General features: G+C 48.8%; 4 protein-coding genes across 4 annotated transcripts; 1 reads left to right on the forward strand and 3 right to left on the reverse strand.

Moving 5' to 3' along the window:
• Positions 1 to 3,895: 3,895 nt before the first annotated feature.
• On the reverse strand, positions 3,896 to 4,426 carry LAJ45_03668 (uncharacterized protein; the record flags this gene model as incomplete). The annotated part of the gene is made up of 1 exon (XM_046113253.1): positions 3,896 to 4,426. The coding sequence occupies one exon, from the start codon at positions 4,424 to 4,426 to the stop codon at positions 3,896 to 3,898; it is 531 nt and encodes a 176-aa protein (XP_045973546.1).
• Positions 4,427 to 7,443: 3,017 nt separating this feature from the next.
• Positions 7,444 to 10,311, forward strand: LAJ45_03669 (uncharacterized protein; the record flags this gene model as incomplete). Its single annotated transcript, XM_046113254.1, has 10 exons — positions 7,444 to 7,501; positions 7,559 to 7,771; positions 7,836 to 8,057; positions 8,126 to 8,632; positions 8,698 to 8,868; positions 8,934 to 9,248; positions 9,310 to 9,748; positions 9,814 to 10,026; positions 10,093 to 10,206; positions 10,278 to 10,311. The coding sequence occupies 10 exons, from the start codon at positions 7,444 to 7,446 to the stop codon at positions 10,309 to 10,311; spliced, it is 2,286 nt and encodes a 761-aa protein (XP_045973547.1).
• Positions 10,312 to 11,883: 1,572 nt separating this feature from the next.
• On the reverse strand, positions 11,884 to 12,936 carry LAJ45_03670 (uncharacterized protein; the record flags this gene model as incomplete). The annotated part of the gene is made up of 1 exon (XM_046113255.1): positions 11,884 to 12,936. The coding sequence occupies one exon, from the start codon at positions 12,934 to 12,936 to the stop codon at positions 11,884 to 11,886; it is 1,053 nt and encodes a 350-aa protein (XP_045973548.1).
• A 2,819-nt stretch (positions 12,937 to 15,755) lies between these two features.
• Positions 15,756 to 16,963, reverse strand: LAJ45_03671 (uncharacterized protein; the record flags this gene model as incomplete). The annotated part of the gene is made up of 3 exons (XM_046113256.1): positions 15,756 to 16,324; positions 16,404 to 16,853; positions 16,930 to 16,963. 3 exons carry the CDS (start codon positions 16,961 to 16,963, stop codon positions 15,756 to 15,758), a joined length of 1,053 nt encoding a protein of 350 aa, XP_045973549.1.
• Between the last annotated feature and the right edge of the window lie 9,344 nt (positions 16,964 to 26,307).

A 26,307-nucleotide genomic window follows, 5' to 3' on the forward strand; every position in this document is an offset into this window, starting at 1 on the left:
CTGTCCCCAGCGAATTTGGCGTGGAGATCTTCTACGATCTTGTTGGTGTACTCCTGCTGCTGACGGGTGAGTTCCCTGAGTATGGGAATATCTCGTACGTGCATGCTGAGTTCCTCGATCCCGCGGCTGAGTTGTTGCACTACTGGAGCCCCTTGTCGCTGGACTTCTTGCCCGATAAGATCGCCAAAGGGGTTCTCCACCCGCCGTTCCTCTACGTCCATGTTGGTATCCTCGTCGTCGTCCATTACCCGAGGTACCGAGGGCCTCTGAGTAGAGGATCTCTCTCTGATTGGGGTGACGTATGGAGAGAACTCCCGGTGGTCTACCTGCCGCCTCCTCGCCTGCCCATATGATTCTTCCTGCCTCGTCGATCCGAAGAGGGAGCCTATCGGCACATCTCTCTCTTTCCTGTGGCGCCTCTTGGCCTGGGTTTCCAATATACCTCGATCTCTCAAGGCGATTGAGCTCTCCATGTTGTAGTCTTCCTCCGACCGTTGCTGATGAGCCCTTGACATTGCTAAGCTGCTCGAGTTTGAGCTGTGGTTGTCTTCTGCACCAAGGTTGAGCAATGAACCAGGGGGCTGGGTGGGCAAGTCCGAAAGACCGCTGCGAGAGAGTGATCTTGATTGGGAAGAGTTCTGGATAGTTGAGGATTTCGGGGTCGTGTTCCTCGAAGGTAGCGGTGGTCCCTGCTTCTGTAAAGAAACCTGTATAATGGAGGTATCCGCAGTATAGATGTTCGGCGCTTCCTCTTCGTACGATGAAGGATGTAGCGCAAAGGTAGTTGTTGATGGCTGCTGTTGCTACTCGGGGGTGCATATAGTACCTTGGTCTTTCTAATAGACGAAGCGCTTATTCTTCTACTGAGAGCACGGTGACTATCCGCCACTAAGCAAAATACTCAGAGTATTGGTTTAAGCGAGTAGTTGTCTTATCGAGACTTTTGGTGGTTTATGCGATAGGTAAAGAGTAAAAGTTAGGGATAAGGTACAATATAGTGTTTGGGGAAATGGCCAGTGCTAAGCGATAATTCTGTAGCGTTTAAACTGATGATATTGTAAACCGGATTCCCTTGACTTGATGGTTGATGATACCCTCAAGTCTTCGCAGAATCCTGCCCTATTTATACATGTGGGAACCTATGCCAAGGCCCGCTTTCTAATACTAACTGATACAACGATAAATAGAATAAGGTCAAGCTCCCGAAGATAACCCAGATAGAAAAGCGCCCCCGCATAGTTCCGTCCTCCATTCTAATTCCGACACGTAACCATGAACCTTGCAATTGCCAGTCATCGGGTCGCACCATACTATTGTCCTAGACCTACTTCCCTAAGTAGAACAGCCTGCAGCCGTAAGCCCCGCTTCCCATTCTATTCCGGGTGAGACACCCAATAGTAAACGTGCCGTCACAATAGTATGGTACTAGTGTGGTAACACCGCGTGCCCCCACACCACCCGATACCTTTCTATGCTTGTCCTTCCGTTACCCGACCGTCTTCGCATCACAACCCGTCACTCGTATTCCTCACTGTCCTTCGCCTCTAGGACAGTGCTCCGTAGTTCCTGTAACACTTCCCCGTAAAAAACAAATCTCATGTCCGCCGCCGTTCCCCTTCTGCATCTCCCTTTGGATATGCTCCTTTTGCCCTAGAGCGGCTCCTAACCTAGGTCAAGTGGGACGAAGGATCATCCGAGAACTACACTCGACAAGTATCAACTGCAATGTACTTTGAAGCTGCGAGTGATGATGTCGGTTTTTCAGTAGGGGGAAGTGGTTGATGCCGCGTTTATAGCGAGAGTTCCTAGAAATCATCGGTGGGTGAGGTGTTCAATGTCCCGCCATTAGATGTATTGTGGGCAGATTATTGAGTACGTAGCGTAGGACGTGTTTTAAGACGGGTATGTTGAATGACATTTTGGATGCGGCAGGCCCGGGAGGTTCATAGAGGGGATATTCGCCGAGGTTAAGATATCTAGGACGACATTGAGCAAATTCTATGATCCTATACCCGATTCCAGGTGGTTAGGTTCTATGAATGAGCTGACGAGGAACGGTGTCCGGAAATGGAAAGAAGTTATCGTTTAGAACTTCTTAAGAAAATGTACTTCAAGTTAACAAGGCCACGGTGTCGAATGGAGATGACCTACTGTCAAGAGCAATGGTGTCCTTCCCAGATTGGCAGGAAGAGCCAGTGCCGGCTTTGGATACCAATACCAATGGAGAGGCTCCTAACCTCTTCTCCTCAACAGCGGTGACCACTGGGTGGCCAACGACACTACTAAGGTTGCCACTGGAGAGTTGTTTCGCCCTTGGAATTAGATGTTGGCTAGGATGGTAGATAGCATAGGATATGATAAGTGGAGGCTAAGTTGTTTGGGGGCATTTCTAGGGGCGGGTTACGACGGCGATAAGGACTAACTGAGAGAGTTGATGAAGAAAGGTCAATCATTGCAGAACAGGTGCCTAAGAGAGACGTATGATAGACTTTAATAAACTAGTGTTAGCAGTGACCGGTGCGAAAATGTCGCCGGCTCATTTCCCATTATGTCTGCCACCAGCGACGACCTACAGGACTTGGGTACTCGGGAGTAGGCGCCGCCGGCGCCCCGCGGGGGGGGGGGGGGGGTGCGGCCAGACGATCGCGGCAAACGAAGGTCGATGAGTGAAATGGTAGACACAGTTGGGAGTACACTCCTGACGATGTGTCCAGAACGTCAGGTGCTAGGTACATGAGAACCAGCAGTGGCCGATCTCGCGAGCGCGAGTTCCTTTTACTCCAATTAGTTGTGCCTTTCGGGGCCTTCCACATCGACCGCGCCACCCCCCAGGTCCTCCTCCCCCGCCGGTTGAAGATTCCGGTGCAAATACCTTATTTGAAGTATCTCTCAATACCACCCAGTATATTTTTAAATTTTATAATTCAGTCTACACAGGTAAAGGAAAGAAAGTCCCTCGCCGATTTGATATACCTTTTAAGCCTGGGCATTTTGGGTGGTGGGGCTGGTTGCGATGGAGGGCCATGGTTTCCGCCCTGGACCAATCAGAGGGCGAGTAGGTTAGAAAAACTAAGGGCAGTACATATTAGACTACTTGTAACTACATGTAGTGCTAGCCAACCATCCTTGGCGCACAAATATCATTTCTAGCCCCCAACACACATGGGCGAGTGGTCTAACGGTTAACCCTCGCCAAAGAACACCGCGAGGTTTAGCCCTGCTTTCGATCACAGAAGGCCAGGGTTCGACCCAGGGGTGGGAGTAGTGCCCTTTCGTCCCGGAAATGCACAGTACTTCTTGTTCTTTTTTGGTGCCACCCAAATCGTACCTCCCCCCTCCCCTCCCCCTTCAGTGAGTCAACCTCACTTTCGGATGCTTCTCCCATTATATGCCGTAGTTTGTGATATATCGTCTAGTTTATAGGACTTCTATATACATGTACTTACCTTTCTATATTCCGTTGGTGTTATATGCCGTTTGGGGACTTTTTTTATTTTGGGTGAGCCGTTGCCATGCGGAGGTCAGGTTAGGTTCCGCTCTTGGCCAATCAGAGGGCGAGTAGGTTCGCAGAATTAAGGGCAGTACATGTTAGATTGAGTCAGTGGTTGAGGCTCTGCGGATACGGCTGGAAGAACCACCACAGATATCGCCCAGTTTCCTCTGAGTGCCGCTGAGCAAAAAAGAGCTATGATCAAACGTCAATCTGATATCTGGACTGGGTCATACTGGCGAGGACTCCAAGGACAATAGGGTGCTCAAATTCACATGCATAATCAGGTGGAACACAGCACAGAGATGACAATTTACAGCCAGAAAAAGAATTAAATTTCACCTAAACAACAACTTTTCCGCCTCATTATTCCACCATAATTACCGAGCCTAGCCTCTAACTCTCCTAAAAATCATTCAACATTCCGAGCACCTTCTCATCTTCCTTCTCCTCAGTTCCTTCTTCATGCAATCCACTCCTCCTCAACACGTCCTTCAAGGTCCCAAGGGTCTCCATTGACGCTGGCCTTGCCAGCGTTCTGTACAAGTTCTCTTCGAATTCCATCTTGTCTCTCGCTCCCTGGGCCCTTGCCCTCGCGCGGGCAGCGAGGACTACTGGGTCATCAAGGTAGCCGTAGGCAATCTCGTCGCGGACGGGTCTCCTGGTCTCGCGGGCACGGGGGCGTGCGCGGGCAGAATTGGCAGTGGCGAGGGCAGTGGAGATTCCAACAGCCTGCGCGGATTGGGCGGAGCGGAGGAGTGACAAAATGAGATCATGAGAGCTTGGAGAGAGTGGCTTGGCGCCATCGGAAGTAGGAGAACTTGTAGATGATGAGGATACACTGGTATCCGTAGTGGCGGGAGACATCGTGCCCAAGGAGGTGGTAGTGGAGGCAAAAGACCTGGTGGAGGAAGGGGTGGTAGGAGTGGTAGACATTCCGAGATATTGAGATGTTGGTACGAAACACTGATGAGTTTTGGAGACGTTGAAAACTGGGGTTTTTGGAGCTGCAGTGGTGATGAGCTTGGTGGTGAGAAAAGGAAAAGAAATAAGAGAGAAAAAAGGGAGTTTATATGCTCGAGAATTATGCCCAGACTGATGATCTGGCAGCGGCGAAATAAGGTTCATGTCTAAGCTATATTGGCACAACGTAATCAAATATTTACTTAGCCCTATTAACTTGAGATCCGAGGACAGATTTCATTCCGAGAAATAAGGTTTAAATAGTAATCTATGGATAAGCCTAAGAGGGTGGTGGTCATAGTGGATTGTCCTCGTTCCAGCGGATTCTAAGCATGATATTTTCAATGGATGATAGAGTCTATTCACATCTCTCAAATCATTCGGGATTTGTTACTTATCGACCTGTGGAAATGCTCCTTTCTCTACCCCGAAACACCCTACCGACCCAGCCCCCACAGGCTAGCATGATCCCAAGCTGTGTGGAGTGATATGTCATGATCCAGGAGCAAAATGGAGATCAGGCAAGGTTAAAATATCTCGTGGCATACTTTGTATGTCTCCTCGTCTTCTGATTATGCATCTAATGTTTGGAGATATAGGTTTTATGAATCTTGATGGCCGTTGTGGCAATTTGTCCCGTACGACAATATATTTCATCGCCCTCTGGCACAGCAGTGTGTGTCAATCGATGAGGTGCACCACGTTTCAAGTACTTAGTCTCGCTTGCCCTATCATTTGAGTCTCGAGCAACATTATTTGAGAACGCCGACAGTTCCACTACCTTTAATCCCCCAGTCCCCCTGCAGTTTCCCAAGCACCATATTCAAGGCAATCCCAGCCATAGGGGTTTCAATGAAAGCTGCAGAGACAGAAGGTACCGGTATATGTGGCACTAATTCATTTTACCAGTGCCTTAGAATAGTAACGTGGTCTACTGGTCAAACGTCCACCGTGGTCTCCACCCTATGGTTTACCCTGTCTTTTATCAATCTCTAGATATTTGTCCTCTCACGCCGTCCCCCCGCCTTTACATCTCATTCTTATTTTGATCAATTCTAGCTTTCTAAGTATAACCATTCTCTTTTGTGCGAATATTCTGCTTTCATCAGCTTTGCCCTGCTTTTCCGGATTCGCAACAAAAGCTCGCTGTTTGATAGGCTGTACTTTCTTGAACATAGCACTCGTGTCAAAGAAACTTACATATGAAGGAGGTTCGTTTTCTGCGCAGTTTTTCCAGGAAACGCAAGTTAGAAATATATTCTGCTACTCCGGTGTCGTGCAATGAGCGTACGGTATAAGCTACTCCTACCTATTATTCTCGAAGGCTCCCCTTGTTTTGATGCACCCATATCACTTTCCTCTGCTCAACACCCGAACTCAAGCTCTTCGGTGTTGTTTTCAATAGTCAAAATACTTACAATATTCTTTGTAATTGATTTTATGGGTTGTGTGGGTAGGAAACCCTAACCCTGGGAACAGTATAATATGGAGATTAATATATCTAGCATGAACAAAAAAATCGGAAGTCGCTGAAAGGTGCGAGTGGCTGGAGCTGCACTCGAGCAATTAAAAATCAAATCAATGCGAACGGCTGTTATCCCGAGTTATTCAACCTCTCTATCTTACTCGTCTTGAGCCGGCTTCTCGCCCACACCAGCACTGGAGATGTCATCAATCATACCTTAGTTTGTCCATTTACCCCACTTCCGCTGCGTTACAAACAACGGGCCCCCGTGCGTTGATATTTTTCCCTCCACTTTTCATTTTCATTTCTTTCCGTTCCCGATATATCCGTTTCCTGTAGAGCCTGATAGAGATGGGATAATGTATTCCTCAGCCACCTGCACCCATGGGAGCCATGATAAGCTGCTCTAACTATCTGATCGCGTGGTGGATTTATTGCCTGTACTGAATATCGTTTCCTGTATGTGCATAGTCTGGGACTGGGTTATCTAGTCGAGTGTAGTTGTATCCGAGAACGCTTATTCCGCTACTCCGCGTATGTTTCGGCATACGGGGTCAAAGATTCACAGGTATGGTACATATCAGCACTTTGAGGTAGTTGTGTGCACCGAACCTGGGACCGGAGGGTGTTCGAATGCCTCGCTCGTAGATACCAAACATTTACAAAAAGCAAAAGAATTAAGGTTATCGACGGGGAGGGTATAAACGTAGTCGGAGAAGGAAAAGGAAGAGAGAGCAAGAAAACCGGTCGTGGCGTTGCTTCCTGGTGGGCAGCAATACGAATTTGACGTTTAAAATTGCCATTCTTGACAGTCGACTATCGGAAAACATTTCCGATACTAAAGTTAGTTATTGTACGACTAAGTATTCGATCTTCATAAACCAATGAGCCATATTCCAGCTCAAGGTATCCCACTTCATCGTTAGTAGGATGATCGCATCAACGCGCTCCTCCGATAAATGGTCCTCGGAGTAGCTTTCGCGGCGAGTAATTTCTTATGCTAAAACAAAGATTATTGTAGATGATTAGCTGCGTTGAAATTCAGAGTGTGTTTTGTAGTTCTGTTGTTTTCGTTTCGTGATCGGGCACGTAAACCGGCATGTTTTTGCCTTCATGGTGGAGAAGCGTCTGCTTTCCGTAGACCCCAGCGTGAAAGACATTGGCTTATTTGACAGAACCTCTGGTACTTTATGTGGGTTTCCCGCGCGCCAGATGGTATCCTGTGCAGTACCTGTCAGTCTTTCTGAACACGTGACGGAGGTCAATGGCCGGTGTCACATTGCTTCAAGGCCCAGTGTATAATCTCAGTTTGCGGTTGCAGTGTACTAAATTGTACCTGCGAAGATTACCTATAGTTCATGTCAAAAGTCAACCATTCGTTGAAAACATATCCCCACCAACACAACCCCACAAGATTGTAACAACAATTCGTCAACAAAATCTTGCTCACAACACTCTGGTGCGTGGTAATTGGAGCATAACTCTTCGATTCTTATTCGCTTTTACTATACCTTGTACACACAAAATGTTTTCTGTCAATCACGACGCTGCTTGTGACGTGACTGCGGGGGTGAAGGTCGCAGGTAAATAATTCTTCTATTTCCAAGATTATTTTGATTACTCACCGGTTTTGTCGCAAGGTCATAGCAATCCTCTCACACCTCACCGACGTCCTTTCCGCTGTCTCACTCCTGTCGGAGCAAATGCCTCACCCACTTTGTCGGAGGGCTTTATTAGAGACTATCTTTCTCCTGGTACCGTCTATGTTCCTCGTTCTCGTAGTCAAACTCCAAGCTCGGGAACGAACTCTCCCACCTTCAGGGAGCACGCCCAGAGGGCTTTACAGATTGATGGTGGGTTTATGTATTTTCTTTGCCAATCGTTTTGTCAACATTCGTCGTACTAACAATGTAAAAGAAGATGAAGCGTCTCGTGCCCTCGGAGACCCAAGGCAGCTCTCCCGCTGGCTCACCCAGGTTGAGGTAGATGCTCCGCCCACTTTGTCGGATGGCTTTATTAGAGATTACATCTCTCCAGGAACGACCTATGTCCCTGGTTTACGCCATTCCAAGACCCCAGCTACCAGAGAGCACTCCCCTGTGTGGACACCAGAATCTGTTGAGGGCAACTGGTCTCTAGGTAATAATCCCTACACTCTCGGAGTAATATTATTAGCTCAAACCTTTCGCATACTAATCGTGTTGAAGATTTGGGTGTTTCTTGTACTCCCGACAGAGCGCTGCCCCTCCCCTCGGCCTGGTCCACCTCAGTCGAAGGAGAGACATCGCCTACTTGGCGACTGCGCTGGGTTAACGATTTCGTTCCGCATACAACCCATACAGTTGGTCCCCAGAGGCAGACTTCAAATGCCACACGAACCCCCGAAGGAATAAAGGACGAGTGTCCTAATGAGCAATCCTTCTTGAGTCAGTCGGCCCCTTCCTCTTATGTTCTTCCATACTTGACAGTTATGTATATTGATACAAATTCAGATGATGTCGCACCAGGTCCACGTACCCCTGATAGACATGTTCGCTCTCGTTGGCTTACTCCAGCGGAGGGTGATACCTCGCCGACCTTGCGAGAATGGTTCCCTGACAATAATCCCGTTCAGATTTCATCTGGAAGATCGCTCCATGACTCTGAAGATCATTTTCCCGGGGCCGCTTCTTCAGGATTCAATCGGGAATTGACTGCTGATCAAGAGATACTTCGTAAGCCTTATTTCGACGTCCCCATCACTCTTTCCTGGAAGCGCTTCATACTGATTGTGTCCAAGTATCCGAGGCTCCGCGCGTCCAACGCTATTTCTCAGACTGGCTTGTGGAGACTCAGGGTGATGTATTGCCAACACTGAGAGACGACCCTGTGAGCATACGTGATGATGATCATCCTGGAGCAATCTCCCTAAGCTTAAGTCAAGGGCCGACTACTGTTGCTGAAAGTTCCGGTAGGTCACATTGCGAGATGCTTGATCCACTTTGATCTAACCCTTCAATGTTAACGTATCCAAAGAGTCGAAAGCTCTGCAGTGCTGCCCTGAGGGTTGTTTCTCTGACTTACTTGCTGGGGGTGAAGCTTATGTGTCGCCAACGCTGACAGATGATTCTATGAGCATGCGTGATGATGATCGTCTGACCTCCGTTGAGCCTTGCACTTTCGAAGAGCAGAAAAACGTGCAGGAAGCACCTGAAAGCTCTCAGGATGGACCATCTGTAGAAAGCACTTCGGAAGCATTTAGAGATAGCGCCAGGATGGATTTAGATATTCCACACGCTTGTGAACCTGAAGAGCGGAAGCGAAGTCGTATGACCGATGAAGAGTTGTTCCGTAAGTTGATGGAACTGTAGCCTGCCACTAACTCTATCAAACCGCTAATCCTTGCATGCAGGCTTCGAAGCCCCTGGCCCTGGTTCCTGGATGGCACCTCGTCCTGCTCAACTTTCAGCTGTTTCCACTGGTTCCATTACCAACAATCACACTACCATCATACATCATCACTGTGACTCTGTCGACACAGCCGAGCTTTCACCCTCGATCACTCGAGGTCGTCGCAACTCCCGCGCTGGATCTTCGGACTTTAAACCACGAATCCAAGGACACCTTACTGGCGCCGACATGCGTTCACACAATAAAGACGCTAGAAGCTCCGCTGCGAAAGCCATCAAGGGGGAACCTAGAAGCCCTACGTGGAAATTCATCAAGGAGGAACCTAGAAGCTCTCCTGTTCTAGCGAATCGTGTTCAAACCTTAATCCACCACACTGCTCACCAGCCTGCTGACTACACTCCAACTCCGCACTGGTTTAGCCACATTTCTAGCACCGACATGTATGCCCTTTGTTCCTAAGTTTCTCTATTTACTTAATCGATACTAACAGATTGATAATCTATAGCCTCATTCAGCGGGGCGCTGCGGTTGTTTCTAGAACCGAGTCCTCACCGACCAGAACACGTCGTAGCAAAGGAACTGCAAACAGGTCGCGGCCTTTCAACCGCGTAAGGGACCGTAGAGTAGATACTATCCGTCTTGATTCAACAGCCCTTGAAGCTGCGAGGCCCTCGTGCGCCATTACTACCCGTCGTTGGATGGTCACATCTCCTACAAAGTAAGTCCAAATGTCGGACGAGTTATTTACATGCGCGGAAACTGATTCGGTTTACCTTATACCTAGACGTCGTCAAGTGGCTGGACCCGGTCATAACGCCCATTCTGCCTCGGGTGCTTCGAAAGCTGATGACAGCCCGGAGGACGATGATGAAGATCGTCTTGAGTATGACCTTGAACGGTATTTATTGCGCTTGAACTATCTTACCTAAGTCAAATCTATTACTAACATTTAATTCATTATGGCATTAGCAACGAGAACAATCTCCATGACGCGAAGCATTAAAGCCACCACTTTTATATCTATGCTATGTCTTGGTTTTCATGTCTTGATATGGAGTTACTGTTACTTTGGATCAGCTACTAGTCTAGGGGTATGGCGTGGGTATTTTTGGCGAGCAGTGTAGGAGTTTACAATGGAGTGTTTCATCATTTCTATCAGAGTTCTAGCTATTCATGTACAAGTTTGCGACATAGATCACTGTAATACTACAAATTAAGAATAGGAATGAGTCTTTGGAAATCATGATTACCGATAAAAATAAACCCCGCAAATTTTACTTTTACTCTCCTATTCATCAAAAACTCAACCGATGGCGAAGAGCTCCTTTATTCTCAGTGAAAAGTAAACAAAGTGCTTTTGCTAGTTAGCCTGCCGTCGCTCAGTGTTGACCCATGTCCTTTCTATTCAAAGATCTGTTATGATGTCAGATTACATGATCTAATAAACAACTATGGCTCGAGAAGCTATGGAGGGTAGGTGTGTAAACTTCGGCGTTTGCAGCCAATCAATCTATAGAAATTGGGAGATCTGCTCCCATAATGGTACTAGCGCCTAGCCCAACGGTGGAATTTTCTCTACTTCTCATACAAAAAAGGTTCCTCTGAAGTTGACACACCCACCCCCATGCCTTCTCGCACCATACCTCCGTTCAGTTACCGATACCTAATCCATGTAATCCCTAATCCTTGCTGCATTAATATTTGCGACTCCGTTATGGAAGTTACCGAACTCAACAACAACATCACTCCTTCATCGAACAACCACCCAGCTCGACATATCCTAAAAGAAAATCGCGCCTGGTACCACAATTTCCCTGTTAGTTTTCCGTTTTTTTTGTAATCACTTAGAGCGCAAAGTACCACAATTTCCCTATTAGCTTAGGACTTTTTTTTTGTTGTGGTCATGCACGTGGAGAGCAAAGTGTTATAATTTCGCGTTTAGTATTGTTTTGTTTTGGTCACGTTGAGCGCAAACGCGCCTGCACAGAATCATTCCTCAAATCATTTTGTTCATTGTTTTAATGCAGTATTCCAGACCTTGACCACTCTGGTGTTTTTCCCGCCACATAGAGCGTAAGGTATGATATTTGCAAGTAATACATTTCCCAAATGATTTTTTGTTTCCAAACTCCTTCCCATCCAGTATTCCATCAAAACGTACACACAACTCCAAAGTCCCAAAAGCTCTTGTCCGGGCAAAGACAGCCTATAATATATGAGTTAGTATTAATCGTTATTTGTGATTAGGAATGATTAGATGAATATTTACCTTTCTGAACAGTAAGAGCCACGTTGAGCACCAATTTCCTTCAAAAACTAGAAAGCATACAAAACTGCTCTCGTCCCCTCTTACAATAAACCTAGAATAATAATATCAATTAGTATTAATGTCTCACCATTTTGAAACAACCAGTGGAATGTTGATTACCCCTCATAATAAAACCTGGCTCTCTCTTAACCAAGCCGGAGGAGGATGCGATCACATCTGCATAAGCGCCGTGAATTGGACGCTTAAAAATCAGTTAGTTCAATGCTCGTAATCGATATCAAATAGCTCATTTGGAAGGATAAAAACCTACAGGTTTGTAACCAACGCAACTGCATGCGCTCCGATGATCATAGTCACATCCTCCGCCAAAGCTCTCTCTTGCGCCCTCGGACTGATGAGCAAAACCCACCACAAAAGGTCGACCACCACTCCCCCCTCATCGATGACGTCCTCCACGTCACCACGGCAGAGGGGGCACGGAATCGATGTCGGCCAATGGTGTTGGTTTCCAACTGTGCTCCACCAAATGCCCAGTGCACAGGAGGTGCAAAAGAAATGGCTGCAAGGGGTGAAGCAGATGTTTGCAATGCGGCGAGAGCATATGGTGCACATAAAGTCTGCTTCGTCTGCGTCATCGGACTTCTCGGATTTGTCGCCCGACTCGTTGTAGTCGTCATCGTCAATGAGGGTAAGGAATTCTGCGTCCTCCATCAAGACATCATCATATTGGTCTTCAGCTTGTACGACGGCCATGGTAGGCGCCGTACACGATCCGGGAGCGTGATCGTTATTGGTTCGAGTTCCGTCGCTGGTGTTGATCTGACCACAGATGGTGCAGATCTGGATCAAGTTGAGATTGGTTGATCCTTCGGAATGATTGTATCCGTAGACTCTGTTCTGGAACTCGAGTTCATCATGTGCAGTCATTTGGGTATTGTGAGAATGCTGCGAAGAGGGGGTTTGACGTGTGACTTCCTCGGAGTCGTCCTCGGCGGAGTCGCTATTGTCATCGTAATCTGGGAGGTAGTCGTCGTCGTCACTCTCATCGTCTCCGCCGCCATAATGATAATGGTTGGAGAACGGGACGGGTATTGAGTGACCTGCACCATCGTCGATGGTCATGTAATGACCATAGGAAGTGGTTATTTCGGGGCCATAAAGAGCATCCGCTGAGGGGGTATTTGTTGCGTGCGCAATGTCTTGGTCGACAGTCGTGGGGGTATTTGTTGTCAATCCGACTGTGACTTGGATGGCCTGTCCATGCGTGGTGAGGGAACTGAGGGTCTGAGCCTCAAGTTCGGGGGTGTTTTCTTCGAGTGGAAGCTCACGCAGGGAGTGAGAAGTAGAACGATAATCCATGATGATAAGAATAAAGTCTATTCGTTTCTTTAAAAAAGAAGTGGTTTTTGTTTGTATGGAGGATGAAGACTGATGATGATGATGATGAGTAGAAGGAAGAGTGGATCATAGTTGGTGGAAACGATTATGATATATATTGTCGGCGAAATTAGGGTTTCGGTCTGGGCAAGGCAAATTAGCTATTGAGCCCCCCAAACCTCAATAGCTAATTCTGCCGCCGGCTACTAATGGAAGCTCGCAGAGACATCCAAGACGACTCCCTCAAACCCTCGCCTCTACCTTTGTAATTTAGATGCGGGCGTGTTTGATATGGAAGTTTGGGGAAACATACAAGACGACTCTCTCGAACCCACACCATTATAGCTTTGTAATCTAGATGCGCGATTTCACTTGGAAAATGAAGAACCTTCACTCGTTCCTCTTTACGTGATATTATTGCTATCCGTGGTAGAGATATGTAATTCCAGTATTAGATATATCAAAAAGGGGATCGGTGGATGATGTGGTGGCCTGTATATCAACATGTCCCCTGTGTAAGGAAGGTCACGATATCTCCCCCTCTAACGCCTAACTTAGTTTTCTGTGTTGAGAATTATCAACGGTGGTCAATCTTCACAGCCTATCACTCGCTCACCACATCTCACTCGTATCTCGTAATCCCTGTCCGTTCTGTGCAGTCAGCATGCCACGCGCGATGTGTTCTCAATTACTGCATGACACGTATAATTAAACCAAAGGCGAATATACCTCTATCATCAATTACAAATTTGAATACAGCTCAGATCGGCTAATCACTCAAGAGAAACGTGGTATTACAAAGTTTATTCATGCCCGCACCTAGGAATAAGTAGACAACATAGATGTGTATGGAGGACGTTCCTTAATCTCCGAGGTCTTCGCCAAGGCTCCATGTCCTTTCGTGTCACGGGTGGCTGATGGGTGGCTGTAGAACCCTCGCGCTGGGCAGCTCGGCGTGGTTAAGCGCCGCTAAGTTCCGTTGATTGCCATCGACTTCTATTGGCTGCCGTTTTCAGCGGGTGACTGCGGGGGGGACACTGGAATCGCGCGGACGGCAAACGACACCCCGCCACCAAGGGACCATGCCAAGAACCCGGCGGTAAGCCCGTCCTTAGCCTTGGCACTCGGTGCCGCAGCAGCCTCATCCTCAGCCTTAGAGATATATCCTTCTTGGCAAAGATATAATCCCATTTGTCCTCTTGAGCACAATGAAAACGTGTCTTCAGCCCTACGACATTCATGCAATTGTCCAATCAATGAATTATTAACGGACCTATCACTGCAAGTTGGCGCCCTTCTGCACAGCTTAGCACTCGTTCCTTCGTGATCCCTGTCAACGCCCATAAATCCTCACGATACGGACGACATTGGATAACAGTTGTATAAATATAAGAACGACGATATGGTACCTCCTTGTAACTATTCGCCATTGTCCCGGGATTTGTTGTCACCCTCAGTGATAATCCCAGTTTTTCCAACGGTTGTAACTTGTTTTCTTTTGACTAAGGTTGGGCTGACCTCAAGTTGAACTTCAACTTTCCCATCTGTTCTTCTGGAAAAGACACGATGCCGTTTGTTCTCGTGACCCCACCAGAAATGTGTCCTCAATCCTATAACTTGAATAGAGTGAATTATTAACCAAATAATTGTTGCATGTGGCTGTGCCTCTGTATAGTTTATCACTTCTTTCTTCATAATCCATGTTAATGCGCATATATTAAATCCTTATGGTGTTAACGACACTGGGCACCATTGTGCAAGAGCGATGATTCGGTGGGTTTATTTACTTAGTTGTACCCCCTCGCTATTATCCAGGAATACACAGATGTTGGTTGTAAAATCGAAGACTCGGTCCTGCCCGAGGTGTGGGAAATCTCGCGTGAGACGAAACAAAATCGAAAGGTTGTCAGATGTGGACTTCATTGAAACAACATAACCACCGGCACCGTGATAGAAATCGGCATATAATAGTCTAGGCACCACTGATGATAATGATGATTATTCTATTGACACACTACCGCCTCGAACATTTGCTTCTAATTTTTTTTTAATCGTCTCACAAGACCAATGTATACTATCAACGATCTGCTTCGGGCCTACGATTCTATGATGTAGCCCTATGACTCACATATCTAAACGTCAAACTCACCATCCGACGACTGCGGTGGTCTCTCTCCCATAGATTCCAAGAAAAAACGTCGAATGACTACAAGAAACGCAGGACATTTATAAATTTACATATTCACACGTAAGACAGCACCTCACTATTTAAAAAAGAAAAGACTGGTATTTGATATTCCCTAACCCCAACACTACAAAAGAAATCTCTTAAAACGCTTAAAACCCTAGACACAGGACCCTTAACACCCTGAACCTCTAAAACCGTAAACCAGACTCAACGCCTCGAAAACCCAATAGTAATCGCAGAACCCAAACAGAAGAAGATCAAATGTGAAGCCGCCAGCTAAATCTTTCGATATGATGATATTTGTTGTTATTGCCTGCGTTCCATGCGTGTGTTTATGTGTGTGTGTGCTGGTATGTGATGTGTGTTTAGGCCTAGAGTGAAGTGGATGCGTTAGGATAACTCAATCTATATATGTACTCTATGTGATCACAGGGAAAGAAAGAAGGATTAGATCTTACCCTACGAACGGCTCTCACACTGTCACTATCTGACGTAGTAGGAGCTTGCCTAGGAAATAGATGCTGCAAGAAGATCTCACGATGCCTATCCAACCCCACCAATCAGCAACCACCCACAACTCCCACCACCCAAATCCAAGACACAAAGAAAAGACTTACTTGTAGATCAACCACGGCTGTATCTCCACAGGCCTCACCCTATCAATCTCCTCCCACCTCAACTTCCCCCTCACACTCACACTCCTCTGAACCATAAACTCCAACACCGTCAACACCGGACACGGCCCCCCTCTTCCTTCCCCCCTCACCCACACCCGTCCAATCTCCGCTCTACACAGCCCACACGGCACAATCGTCGGCCAGTGTCTCTCGCGATTAATCCGCCCCCACCACGTGCCCTTCATGCAGCTGACACAGAGCCCATGCGTGCAGCCCACGAAGCGCACGATCGCCTTACGTCTTGTGCACACCTGGCACACTTCTGGGTCCTCGGCGCTGCAGTCGGAGGCGTCGGATGGGGAGAAGGAGGCTTCGGTGTGAGTGGGGAAGACGGGGTCTGGGTCGGGGATGGTGGAGAGCGTGGAGGTGGTGGAGTGGTTGGAGACGGTGTCGGCTTGGGAGTCTCTGTCGTCGTCGTGGTTACCCACGCCGTCGCCGTCTTCGTTGCTGGCGGTGGCGGTGGGGTCCATTGGTGTTGTAGACATAGCGCGGTTGGGGTTGATGCCTGTTTCGTGTCATGTCAGTCAGTCTGTTTTCCACGATTCGACGCCAGCAGGATGGAGAAAGGGAGGCGGTGAACATACGGTTCATAGCAGCGCTAGTACCTGGGCCAGGCTCATAAGTACGCACCATCGTATCCGGCGCAATGTGGCGGACCGTGGCCTGGCCAAAATCGCGGACATTGAATTCAGTCTCAACATTCTGGAACGGTGCGAACGGGTGGATGACCGTGCGTGAAGAGATCAGGCCCGATCCCGATGGCTGCTGCTGCGTGTCGGTGTCGGGGTAGTCAATGTCACGGTGCATACTAGGCAGGATATACCGCGGCTGCACGCCCGGGAGGAGGCGTGGACCGGTGAGAGCTTGCTGTAGCTCGTGGAGGGCGCGGCGGGTGAGGGGGTGCTCTGAGGCAGTGCCCTGCGCGGTGAGGGCGGGGGTGATGGAGCTTATGCGGCGGAACTCGGGCATGATGACCGGGGGGGTGTCCCTGCTGGGGGTGCTGCGGAAGATGGAGCGGGCGGGGTGGCGGTGTGCTGTGGAGGGGGATGTTAGTATGCGGACATTTAATAAAAGAAGAGAAGAGGAAGAGTGAGAGTGAGAGTTATTTACCACGAGAGTGGTGTCCACGGTTCGAGTAAGGCATAGCTGTTTCTACTTTGTAGTTGGTGATGAAACAAGTTTCGTTGTGATGATATTTGTTACGAAGTTGGTTCTGAGAGCAGAGAAGAAAGGCTTGTGATGGAGAAGAGAGGAAGGAACTGGGAGAGGAGGATTTGTGGCGAAGGTAAGTGAGTTGTGGTGGGTGTAAAACCAATAATGGCTGGCAATTGGTTCCCCGGCCGAGCGAGACCCCTTGGGTTGAAGATTGTCCATAGCAGGCTGGCGGTGGAGGTGGGACGCGGGCTTGGTTGGCTGCCTATGTCCACTATGGCTGCTAGAAGTCATGTTTTCAATTAAGCTTTGTAGCTGGACACTGGACATTCATCATATCACACCTAATTCAACACCTCTTACGTTCTACTAGGTTTCTATTACACCTATTATCCGCCGTCAGAAGCAGCATGAATGTCAAATGTGGCGCCAGTAATATTTTCTAATTCTATCTGTTACAGGAACTACGGAGCACTGTTCTAAGAGGCTTAGGACAATGAGGAATACGAGTGACGGGTTGTGATGCAAGGACGGTCGGGTAACGAAAGGACAAGCATAGAAAGGTATCGGGTAGTGTGGGAGCACGCGGTGTTACCACACTAGTGTTATACTATTATGACGGCACGCTTACTATTGGGTGCCTCACCCGGAATAGAGTAGGAAGCAGGGCTTACGGCTGTAGGCTGTTCTACTTAGGGAAGTAGGTCTAGGATAATAGTATGGTACAGCCCGATGACTGGTAATTGCAAGGTTCATGGTTACGTGTCGGAATTAGAATGGAGGACGGAACTATGCGGGGGCGCTTTTCTATCTGGGTTATCTTCGGGAGCATTATCTTATTCTATTATCGTTGTGTCAGTTAGTATTAGAAAGCGGGCCTTGGCATAGGTTCCAACATGTATAAATAGGGCTTGATTCTTCGAAGACTTGAGGGTATCATCAACCATCAAGTCAAGGGAATCCGGTTTACAATATCATCAGTTTAAACGCTACAGAATTATCGCTTAGCACTGGCTATTTCCCCAAACACTATATTGTACCTTATCCCTAACTTTTACTCTTTAAACTATCGCATACACTACCAGAAGTCTCGATAAGACAGCTACTCGCTTAAACCAATACTCTGAGTATTTTGCTTAGTGGCGGATAGTCACTGTGCTCTCAGTAGAAGAATAAGCGCTTAGTCTATTAGAAGGACCAAAGTACTATATGCACCCCCGAGTAGCAACAGCAGCCATCGATAACTACCTTTGCGCTACATCCTTCATCGTTCGAAGAGGAAGCGCCGAACATCTATACTGCGGATACCTCCACTACACAGGTTTCTTCGCAGAAGCAGGGACCACCGCTACCTTCGAGGAACACGACCCCGAAATCCTCAACTATCCAGAACTCTTCCCAATCAAGATCACTCTCTCGCAGCGGTCTTTCGGACTTGCCCACCCAGCCCCCTGGTTCATTGCTCAACCTTGGTGCAGAAGACAACCACAGCTCAAACTCGAGCAGCTTAGCAATGTCAAGGGCTCATCAGCAACGGTCGGAGGAAGACTACAACATGGAGAGCTCAATCGCCTTGAGAGATCGAGGTATATTGGAAACCCAGGCCAAGAGGCGCCACAGGAAAGAGAGAGATGTGCCGATAGGCTCCCTCTTCGGATCGACGAGGCAGGAAGAATCATATGGGCAGGCGAGGAGGCGGCAGGCAGACCACAGGGAGTTCTCCCCATACGTCACCCCCATCAGAGAGAGATCCTCTACTCAGAGGCCCTCGGTGCCTCGGGTAATGGATGACGACGAGGATACCAACATGGACGTAGAGGAACGGCGGGTGGAGAATCCTTTCGGCGACCTCATTGGGCAAGAAGTCCAGCGGCAAGGGGCCCCAGTGGTGCAGCAGCTCAGCCGAGGTATCGAGGAACTCAGCATGCACGTGCGGGATATCCCCATACTCAGGGAACTCACCCGGCAGCAGCAGGAGTATACCAACAAGATCGTCGAAGACCTCCACGCCAAGTTCGCTGGGGACAGAGCCGAACGCGACAATCAGCTCACCCAGGTCATGGCTCAGCTACGAGCGGAATCCACCGCCGCTACCAGCAACCTCGGCCAAGTCCTTGGGCAGATCGTGGAAGCTACTAGGGCGCATCAGGAAAGGCAGGAGCGATAGGATCAGCACATAAATGCGCTGACCAACTTCGTTCAGCAACTCCCGAAGGATGGCCCTGTACAGATACCCGCGGAGGTTATGGCTGCCCTCGAGAGGATGGAACGGGACAGACAAGCTGCGATGGAAGACCAGTTCGCAGGAACGAAGAAGAACCTGGAGGAAATAATCGAGCAGATGCGGGTAGCAGCCAATAGAACGGCAGCAGCCCCCGAAGGCTCAGGAGGCGGAGGCATAGTACCCCCACCACCTCCACCAAACCCCCCAGCAATTCCGGAGAGAGACCGGAAGGACCAGGGAGCCAGCCCCCCATACCCCCTCGCTCTGAGGCAAGAGAAAGCCAACGAAGTGAACAGGGAGGCAGAGGAGGCAATGGCAACAACGGCAACGGCGGAAACCGTGCAAGACCACGAGACCCATCCCCCTCAGACTCATCCAGCTCCTCCGATTCAGAGGACGATCGTCGAGCACGCGAACGAAGGCAGAGAAAACGGGAGGAGCGAAGACGCCGTAACAGGCAGCAAGAGGTAGACCTCATGCACCCCTCTCGCGCCACCCTGGGTGATACGCCAAAACAGGCAAAAATCCCCTTCTCCGGAAAAGCCGACGAAGACGTACGGCACTGGATCGACCAAATGGAAGTCTTAATTGAACTTCAGAGGAAAGTCCGGTGGGACGACCAGACCAAAATCCTGTGGGCATCCCTGGAACTTACCGGAAGTGCGGCCAAATTCTGGCGAAACTTCGTGGAACGACTATCAGTTGACCCCAGCATCGGGACATGGGAGAATTTCAAAAACGAATTACGGATTCAATACGGCAATCGGACCAGTCAGGAACAGGCCAAGCAAAAGATGGATAAGCTCCGTCAAACTGGCATGATCGATGACTACATCAACGAGATGCAGAATCTGGAATGGGACGCGAAGGTCGGACCCATCGTAATGAAATCCATGATCCTAACAGGAATAAACTCCTCGCTGGAACAACGCCTCTCGAATGCAATCGAGGAACCAGAAGATTTCGCGGAATGGCTAGCCTGGGTTAGGAAGGTCGGACGTAAGGATCACGAGGTGAAGGCCCGGAAGGAGATCTTACGTGGCAAGGATGTCGTGAAACCTCGTGAGGAGAAGTCGGAACGGCGAAAATCGCGCAACCCCGCACCTCGGAAAACTTTCTCCGCGCCAGCGCACAACTCCAAGGCCTCGGATGACTTAGGTGTCACCAAGGACGAAAAGGAGAAGTGGCAAAAGGAAGGAAAGTGTTTCCGTTGTGGTAGAGATAACCACTTCGCGAAAGATTGCGTGGCGACGAGTAAGGTCAGGTTAACCGACCTGAAGAGGAAACGGTATCCTTCCGGAGGAAAGGACCACGGAAGGGAGGGTGAAAAGAAGCGGAAATTGGGCCCCCAGAATGAGGCATTTAGGGCAAGGATTACAACTTTGGAGGATCAAAATTGATTGGGTATTTCTATTTTTCGGTATCTCATGTTGCGTTACGGGTTTCTTTCTACTTTGGGTTATGGAAACAAGGGTTTATGTATTACGGTTATTTTTATGGGTTGACCACGAGATTTTCCATATTTGTTTTGTTATACGCGCGAAAATTCAATTCTCTTTACACACACTCTGAGGATGGGGTTACACCCCGAAACGCCTGGTGCGTAAGTGTTGTACCATGATCTTCATCAAACACTCGAACTCTCTATATAAACCCCCTCACCCCGCGCTCAACGAAGAAAAAATCATCGAAACCGACATCCAAGAAACCAATAAGCAACCTTTACCAAACCAACAAACAAACATGTCTTCCAACACACAAGAAACTCGTCTCGAGATCGAGATCTCGTGGGACCACCCCGCAACTAGCACCAAACATGTCGCGACAGTCAATGCACTCTTAGACAGTGGCACAGAGGACTGGATCATGTCCTGGGACTGTATCCACCGTGCGAAAATACCCACTCAACCTCGACCAAAGCCCCTCATCATCAGACAGGCCGATGGTACCCCTATGCCCAACTCCGGCACCCACATCACTCAACCTCTCACCCTCCGCATCGGCAACCATCTAGACAGGGCTATCACCTGTCAGGTTGGCTCGTTTGCAGGAGAGGACCTCGTCATACCACATCGATGGCTCAAGGAGCATCAACCAACCATCCATTGGGGACGCAACAGTGTTAGCTTCCATAGCAACAACTGTATAATCAATGGGTGCTTCGTATCAGTCGAGGACATATACGATCAAGACCCAGAAGAGCTGGTCATCAGGCTGTTGAGGGCGTCACCCAAGAAGCAGATGACGATCGAGCAACACCCCTTTTGGGCAAGAGCATCGGTAAACGAGGCTCTCGTTAGTGCTATACCGGTGGAGTTTCAGGAATACGCCGACGTGTTCTCCAAGGAAGGAGCCGCTCGACTACCTGACCACTCTGAATGGGATCATACCATTCCTCTTATGGAAGGAAAGCAGCCGCCGTGGGGACCGATCTATTCGCTCTCCCCACCTGAAGACAAGGCACTCCGGGAGTATTTGGACGAGAACTTGCCCTCCGGCAAAGTAGTCCCCTCCACCAGCCCAGCAGCGGCACCCGTCCTGTTCGTTCCGAAAGCTAATGGTAAGCTTCGGTTATGTGTCGACTTTCGTGGTTTGAATGGAATCACAATCAAGAACCGTTATCCACTGCCACTCATGAACGAGCTGGCCGACGCAACGAAAGGAGCACTATACTTCACGAAGATAGACCTGAAAAATGGCTATAATCTGATTAGGATTGCTAAGGGCGAAGAATGGAAAACCGCTTTCCGAACGAAATACGGCCTTTTCGAATATAGGGTAATGCCTTTTGGCTTGACCAATGCTCCTGCGTCGTTTCAGGTCATGGTCAATACCATATTCAAGGATCTTCTAGATCAAGGCGTAGTAGTCTACCTGGATGACATCTTAATGTATTCAAAGACTAGAGAAGAGCATACGACTCTTGTACGAGAAGTTTTGGAGCGACTGCGACGACACCATCTATACGGAAACCTCGAGAAAACGGAATGGTATCAACAGGAGGTAGAATTCCTGGGATTCATACTATCAGGAAAAGGGAACCGAGTATCACCCAAGAAGGTTCAGGCGATCGAAGGCTGGTTAGCCCCAACCAAAGTCAAGGAACTTCAGTGCTTCCTCGGATTCGCCAATTTCCTAAGACGGTTCATCCACCGATACTCTGAGGTTTGCAGACCCATGACCGATCTCCTGAAGAAAGGCTCCGTATGGAAATGGGGCAGGGAACAGCAAGATGCGTTCGACGAGCTCAAGAGGAGATTTACGTCTGCTCCAATACTCCGACACTATGACGAACACCGCGAAGCAATCGTGGAAACTGATGCGAGTGACTGGGCTGAGGCCGCAGTACTCTCTCAGATGTTCGAGGACGGTATCCTACATCCGGTAGCTTACCACTCTCGCAAGTTCAACGAGGCAGAGGTTAACTATGAGATCTACAACAAGGAGATGCTCGCAATAGTTTCTGCTCTCTTGACTTGGAGACATTGGCTGGAAGGGACGGACATCCCTATCCAGATACATTCGGATCACCAAAACCTGCAGTATTTCACAACGACCAAGAAGTTGTCGAGAAGACAAGCCAGATGGGCCGAGAAGATAGCACCTTTTCGCTTCAAGATCCATTACCGACCAGGCGAAAAGAACGGCAAGCCAGATGCACTTACAAGGCGTCCGGAGTTCGCAATGGAAGGGGGAGTAATGCGTGAGCAGCCCGTAAAACAGCTACTCAGCGCAGAACAGTTTGTCAGAAAATCACGGACCAGCGTAGAAACTGGGTCCGAAGTGATTGGCAACCCCGAAGAGGAATGGAATCAGTTGGATCAGTGGTACGACATACCGAGCGTAGAGCTGCCTCAGCCACTACAGGGTTGGTATGAACAGGAAAGACGATGGGTTCGGAGGATGGTTCCGGATGAACACCTCCCTGACTCAAACCTTGAGATCTTCGGACCACCGGAGGCCGCTATCGTAAAGGTAGAGCCTGCCGCTGAATGGAGTCCCGATTCAAATGACCCCACCCACGATGGTCGATGGGTAGTACCGGGCTATGCAGTCAAGCAGGTCATTGAGGAACATCATGATCGACCCGTAGCGGGGCATCTAGGAAGGGATAAAACCCTCGAGTTGATTGATAGGAACTACTGGTGGCCAGGAATGTCCACGGATGTAGCCAACTTCGTCAAGACTTGCGATGTATGCCAGAGAGCCAAGCAACGTCGGAGACACTTGTCACTCCCTCAACCCCTAGAGTTAGCCACCACACCTTGGACTGATATCTCGATGGATTTCGTAGTAGAAATGCCTAAGGAGAAATCAGGATTCCGCAACGTATTGGTAGTCGTGGACCGTTTTACGAAGATGGCTCACTTCATTCCAATGACGGGAATCAACGCGGAACAAACCGCCAACGCATTCGTCAAAGACATCTGGCGTTTCCACGGACTTCCTAGGAGCATCGTCTCAGACAGAGGAACGCAGTTCGTGTCAGCATTCTGGGCGGCAATTACGGACAGACTGGGGATTCGTAGAAGACTCTCCACCTCATTCCACCCCCAAACCGACGGCCAAACAGAGCGGACCAACCAACACATGGAAGGTTATATTCGGGCATATACGGCAGGAACAGGCAAGAAATGGAAGGACCTGTTACCTATCTGTGAATACGCCTACAACAATGCGAAGCATACGTCGACGGGTCAATCGCCGTTCTACTGCAATTATGGCTTCCACCCTCGAACGGATTGGCCTACGGATGCAGAGATCGAACGATTAGACGCCAACGGGAACAACTACTTGGATGAGATCATCACGGCTCATGAGTTAGCGAGAGACACGCTACAGAAGACCTTCGACAGGATGGCGTCAAAGCCAGGACCGGCAGTACAGCGGTTCACTATCGATCAGAAAGTCTTGCTGGACACTCGGAACCTAGGAGGATACTCCAAGTGGTCGGACAAGTTCACAGGGCCATTTACAGTTTCAGCAGTGGTGGGCAATCGGGCTTACCGTCTCGAACTTCCGGTAGAATGGAAGGTTCACGACGTCTTTCACGAGATGCTGCTGCGACCCTATCGTGAGGACCCGGATCCCACCAGAAAACAAAATACACGAAAGCGACTGGCAACACCCGAGCCACAGGAGGCATTGGCAGACGAGAATTTCCAGCCAACCTCGAACATACGACCCCATACGCGAAGTCGAGGCCCAGCGATCGATAATGACCGGGCTCATAAACGACAACGGAACAGGCGAGACTAAGCTCGATACCTTTCCCTACTCTATGACTTTTCCCACAGGGTTTTTATCATAGAAGGGTTTTAACGGTCGAGGGCGACGTCTAGGAAGGGGGAGTAGTGTTACAGGAACTACGGAGCACTGTTCTAAGAGGCTTAGGACAATGAGGAATACGAGTGACGGGTTGTGATGCAAGGACGGTCGGGTAACGAAAGGACAAGCATAGAAAGGTATCGGGTAGTGTGGGAGCACGCGGTGTTACCACACTAGTGTTATACTATTATGACGGCACGCTTACTATTGGGTGCCTCACCCGGAATAGAGTAGGAAGCGGGGCTTACGGCTGTAGGCTGTTCTACTTAGGGAAGTAGGTCTAGGATAATAGTATGGTACAGCCCGATGACTGGTAATTGCAAGGTTCATGGTTACGTGTCGGAATTAGAATGGAGGACGGAACTATGCGGGGGCGCTTTTCTATCTGGGTTATCTTCGGGAGCATTATCTTATTCTATTATCGTTGTGTCAGTTAGTATTAGAAAGCGGGCCTTGGCATAGGTTCCAACATGTATAAATAGGGCTTGATTCTTCGAAGACTTGAGGGTATCATCAACCATCAAGTCAAGGGAATCCGGTTTACAATATCATCAGTTTAAACGCTACAGAATTATCGCTTAGCACTGGCTATTTCCCCAAACACTATCCATCATCACTCAAGAGAATTAATTTCACATAGGGAGCGCGCTAAACCAGCTTTGGGCTAGCGCACATTGAAGAAACACCACCATTGAATGAACCCGTCCACATATTCCTATAGGCTGTTTGGAAGTCATTGCTTTATGGAGGAACAGCAGAATAAAGCCGCCTTGATACCTCAACCTCCTAGTCTGCTTCAAGTCGTACTGACTTGAGGACGGCAGTCAATAGAGGCCCTACTGCTGCTCATTCTGCTCTATGTGTACTTGGTTCCCAGCGCCTTATCGTCCACATCCCTACCAGTGAGCGTCGAAGCATCAAATCAAGTCCCGCCCTCAACATGAGTAATCAACCTATTCACGTTACACCACTGTCCCACTGCGCCACGATGCAAGCGCGAGTGACACCTCATGATCCAGCCTTCCCAGTGATAGATTTCCTAACTAGGGAAGTTGGTGGCCGTACCACTAGTGACGAGGCGCAAAGTGTGCCGGGTAAGTATGTTCAACGTCAGTCGACAGTCTTGAAGAACAACGGAAGGTTTTATTCGGCATTCATGTTGTTTGTGGGGCCGGGCGACGAGTACTTAACACGAGTTGAGTAGGGATAGAAGGCTAACGAGAGAATTGAGGGAGGTTGTTTATTTCTTCTTAAATGTACTCTGCCATGCTAGATATATAGGTAAGTCTGACCGACTGAGTTTCTTTCTCGGTGCTCTCATTATATATGGCATACTTTCATTCGTAACATCTTCCAAACCTGCCTACCTTAAAGCACAGCGAGTTATAACATATCGGTCTCTATACCGATATCCGCATAGAAAAAACTAAGCTAGCAAAACTACACACTACTCAACCCCGCCCCCCACCCCCCAATCCCAACTTAATTACCACCTTTACCACAGTATACCGGATCCCCTTATAGTACTACCCCATCTTCATAGACCTAGGCGTATTACAAAATCTTCCTACCTCCCCACAAAGACGCTGCCTCAATTACGGAAGTGACACCAGCCACTTTCGCCGCGCCACTAATCGCCTGCGAGTGAGAAGCCAAGACTCAGTCCTTACCAAAACAGGAATGGCTGTGCCAATGTGGCCAGATAGGAGGTGTAGCATGCAGTGTTCCGGGTAAGTGTGCTCAACGTCAATGGGCAAGGGTCTTGGTCCCGAGTGGGTTTTATG

This window comes from Morchella importuna, assembly GCF_003444635.1.
Source record: "Morchella importuna strain M04M26 chromosome Unknown Morimp01GS008, whole genome shotgun sequence".
Classification (NCBI taxonomy): domain Eukaryota; kingdom Fungi; phylum Ascomycota; class Pezizomycetes; order Pezizales; family Morchellaceae; genus Morchella; species Morchella importuna.